This window comes from Monopterus albus, unplaced genomic scaffold (genome assembly GCF_001952655.1).
Source record: "Monopterus albus unplaced genomic scaffold, M_albus_1.0 scaffold195.1, whole genome shotgun sequence".
Taxonomy (NCBI): domain Eukaryota; kingdom Metazoa; phylum Chordata; class Actinopteri; order Synbranchiformes; family Synbranchidae; genus Monopterus; species Monopterus albus.
Window position 1 is genome coordinate 125375 of NW_018128075.1, and position 2453 is coordinate 127827.

The window sequence follows — 2453 nt, forward strand, 5'->3', positions numbered from 1 at the left end:
CAGGAATCAGATTCCAGTCTCGGTTTCTGGGCCGTAGTTGCTGAACGGACAAACACAAGTTTAGATAATGCAACAATATTAATATTTTGGAGTGAAAAGGTGCTGTTTGTCACCAGTGTCTATTGATGAACTAGGACTTAGGATGGTAATTTAAGTTAATGTTGTGAATACGTAAACCCTGCAGACAACTCCCAGTTAGTCTAAAGAACAACAGAGAAAAGTTACAATAAGAGAAACTTCACTATAGCCTTATTTTCTAATTGTTTCATGCTGATCAAAAACAACTCTGCATGTTACATGTTAGATTTGCATACAATCAAGCTGATTTGTAAGTGAATTTGGTAAAAGCATATATTTATATTAGGTTTCCAAGAACATGGAAGGGCCTCCAGAAGCATTACAATCCATACATGATGATAAAAAATTGGTGTTGATGCATTCACACGTGTACCAGCCCCGGTTTCCTGTTTTCTCCTTTTCTTAAATACTTCTGTTTCTGTAATTCAAGTTGTACATACTGATCAAAACTGCTCAACGCTGACCAGCAATCAGCATCAGTCACAGTTTATTACTTATAGTTTGTGATCACTCTGCTCATTATTTCTTTATTACTGTCTGTATGTCAGACACAAAACAGACATCATAACTTCTTTAGACTTGAAATGCAAAAGCAAATGTGATCAAATGCAACACCATCAACACCTGAGGCCACGTGTACCGTATTTCACTGGTCTTATGGAACGCCTGTCTGTTTAATCACCGCTGCTGCCCATACACCCCTCACCCAAACCTGAATCATCTTTTTACACTTCAAATCTACAGTTACCTCCTACACATGCAAACAACACATTTACAATTTTAACTCCTTTAAATGCCAGTTTAACAGTATCTAGTCCGTCATCAACTTCTGGAACATTCTGCGGCTCCTTTTGCATCTTATATACCAGTCCTAGATATCCTGCTTACATTAGGTGTTATTCAGTCTAATGATAGTTGGTGGTGGCAGCATCAATGGGATCATTGTAAAGATATATAGAAAGGTTTCAATGTCATGACTAAATCCTGAAAATTCTGCTGAAATGGCTTAGAGAGGAGCTGCTAGTATCAAAATAAATTTCACATCTTGCTTGTTATTTCATTATTTCATTACTAGATGCAGACTTGCTGCTGCTGACATGACCTGATACATGCAGTTACACAGACAAAGACCTCAGCAGAGGCAGCCCAGTGTCCCTGGCTGCTGCCCAGTGCCATTAGCATTTGAAGCTGTAGCTGCTGATGGAGTCCATTCATCACCAGATTGTCATACACAGCCGGCCTTGGACCACTACTGCCTTCTGTTTGTTTAACTCTCTCCTCTTCTTGTGTCCCTTTCTTCTCCTATCTTTACCCTTCTCTCCCCTCCTCCCCTCACTTTTGATCTGATTTTATTCTTCTCCACCTCTCTCTTTCTCTGTGACCTGACTACTTTGGCTTTCTCCACATGTATTTCCTTTTCTGCTTCTATCCCTTTATTCCTGGCCTCTCCTTCTTCCCAAATCCCACCTTGCCTTTATTCTTTGCCTTCATTTCCCATGATCCCATTCTCCCTCTCTCCTTTCCTTCATCTCTTTTTCTCCTTCCTAACTCCAGTCTATGCAGAGTTTATCTTTCTCGGTTTGTTCATCTCTGAGATGCTCATCAAGATGTATGGTCTGGGCATCCAGCCCTACTTTCACTCCTCATTCAACTGCTTTGACTGTGTGGTGAGTACATGCACACGCACACACACACACACACTTGTAATTATCAGGTTTTGATGTCAAATCCAACACCAGTTTAATCCACAGATTTAAAACAGAAATGTATGTTGTCCTGCGACAAAAGAACAGCGACGCAGAACAGATTCAGCATCGCGTTTGTCTGTGTATTCCTTTGTCATGCTGACATAAGTGCAGAGGTTTACTGGCAGGTTACTTCATATTACTTGCTGACATACACTACATAGTACAGTGACACCTTATAATTCTGTGTTCAGTCGACGGGCCAGAGACTCTAAATGCATCAGTGTAGTGATTCTCAGCTACAAAGTGTGGAACTTGCAAATATTATATTTATTGGATGTATGGATTTTAATGATTGTCCATCAATAATAAAAACACTCAGTAATGACTTTACAATGTTTCTGTCTCCATCTCATGCATCTTTGGTTGCTGTCAATATCCACATTGTAGAAAACTGGAACTGTGGAGTGTGGCTGGGCTCTTGAAGCCGTTTCTCTTTAGGATCCAGTGCCATATTGGTAAAACCAAACTGATAAGTAGTGAAGTCAAGTTATAAAGTAGCGGAATGTGAAACTACTCAAGTAAAGTACAGATACTGTACCTCAAAATTGTACTTGCGTAAATGTACTTAGTTACTTTCCACCTCTGGGAACAAGTAGACACAAAGCTCTCAGTGTAACTAGATTCCTG

At 39.9% G+C, this 2453-nt stretch overlaps 1 protein-coding gene across 1 annotated transcript in view; it reads left to right on the plus strand.

Annotated features, from left to right (window-relative positions):
- cacna1ab (calcium channel, voltage-dependent, P/Q type, alpha 1A subunit, b) overlaps positions 1-2453 on the plus strand; it is a 112229-nt gene that overhangs the window by 45065 nt on the left and 64711 nt on the right. The window contains 1 exon segment of the mRNA XM_020617855.1: positions 1633-1745. Within this exon segment, the coding sequence (XP_020473511.1) occupies positions 1633-1745 (113 nt within the window).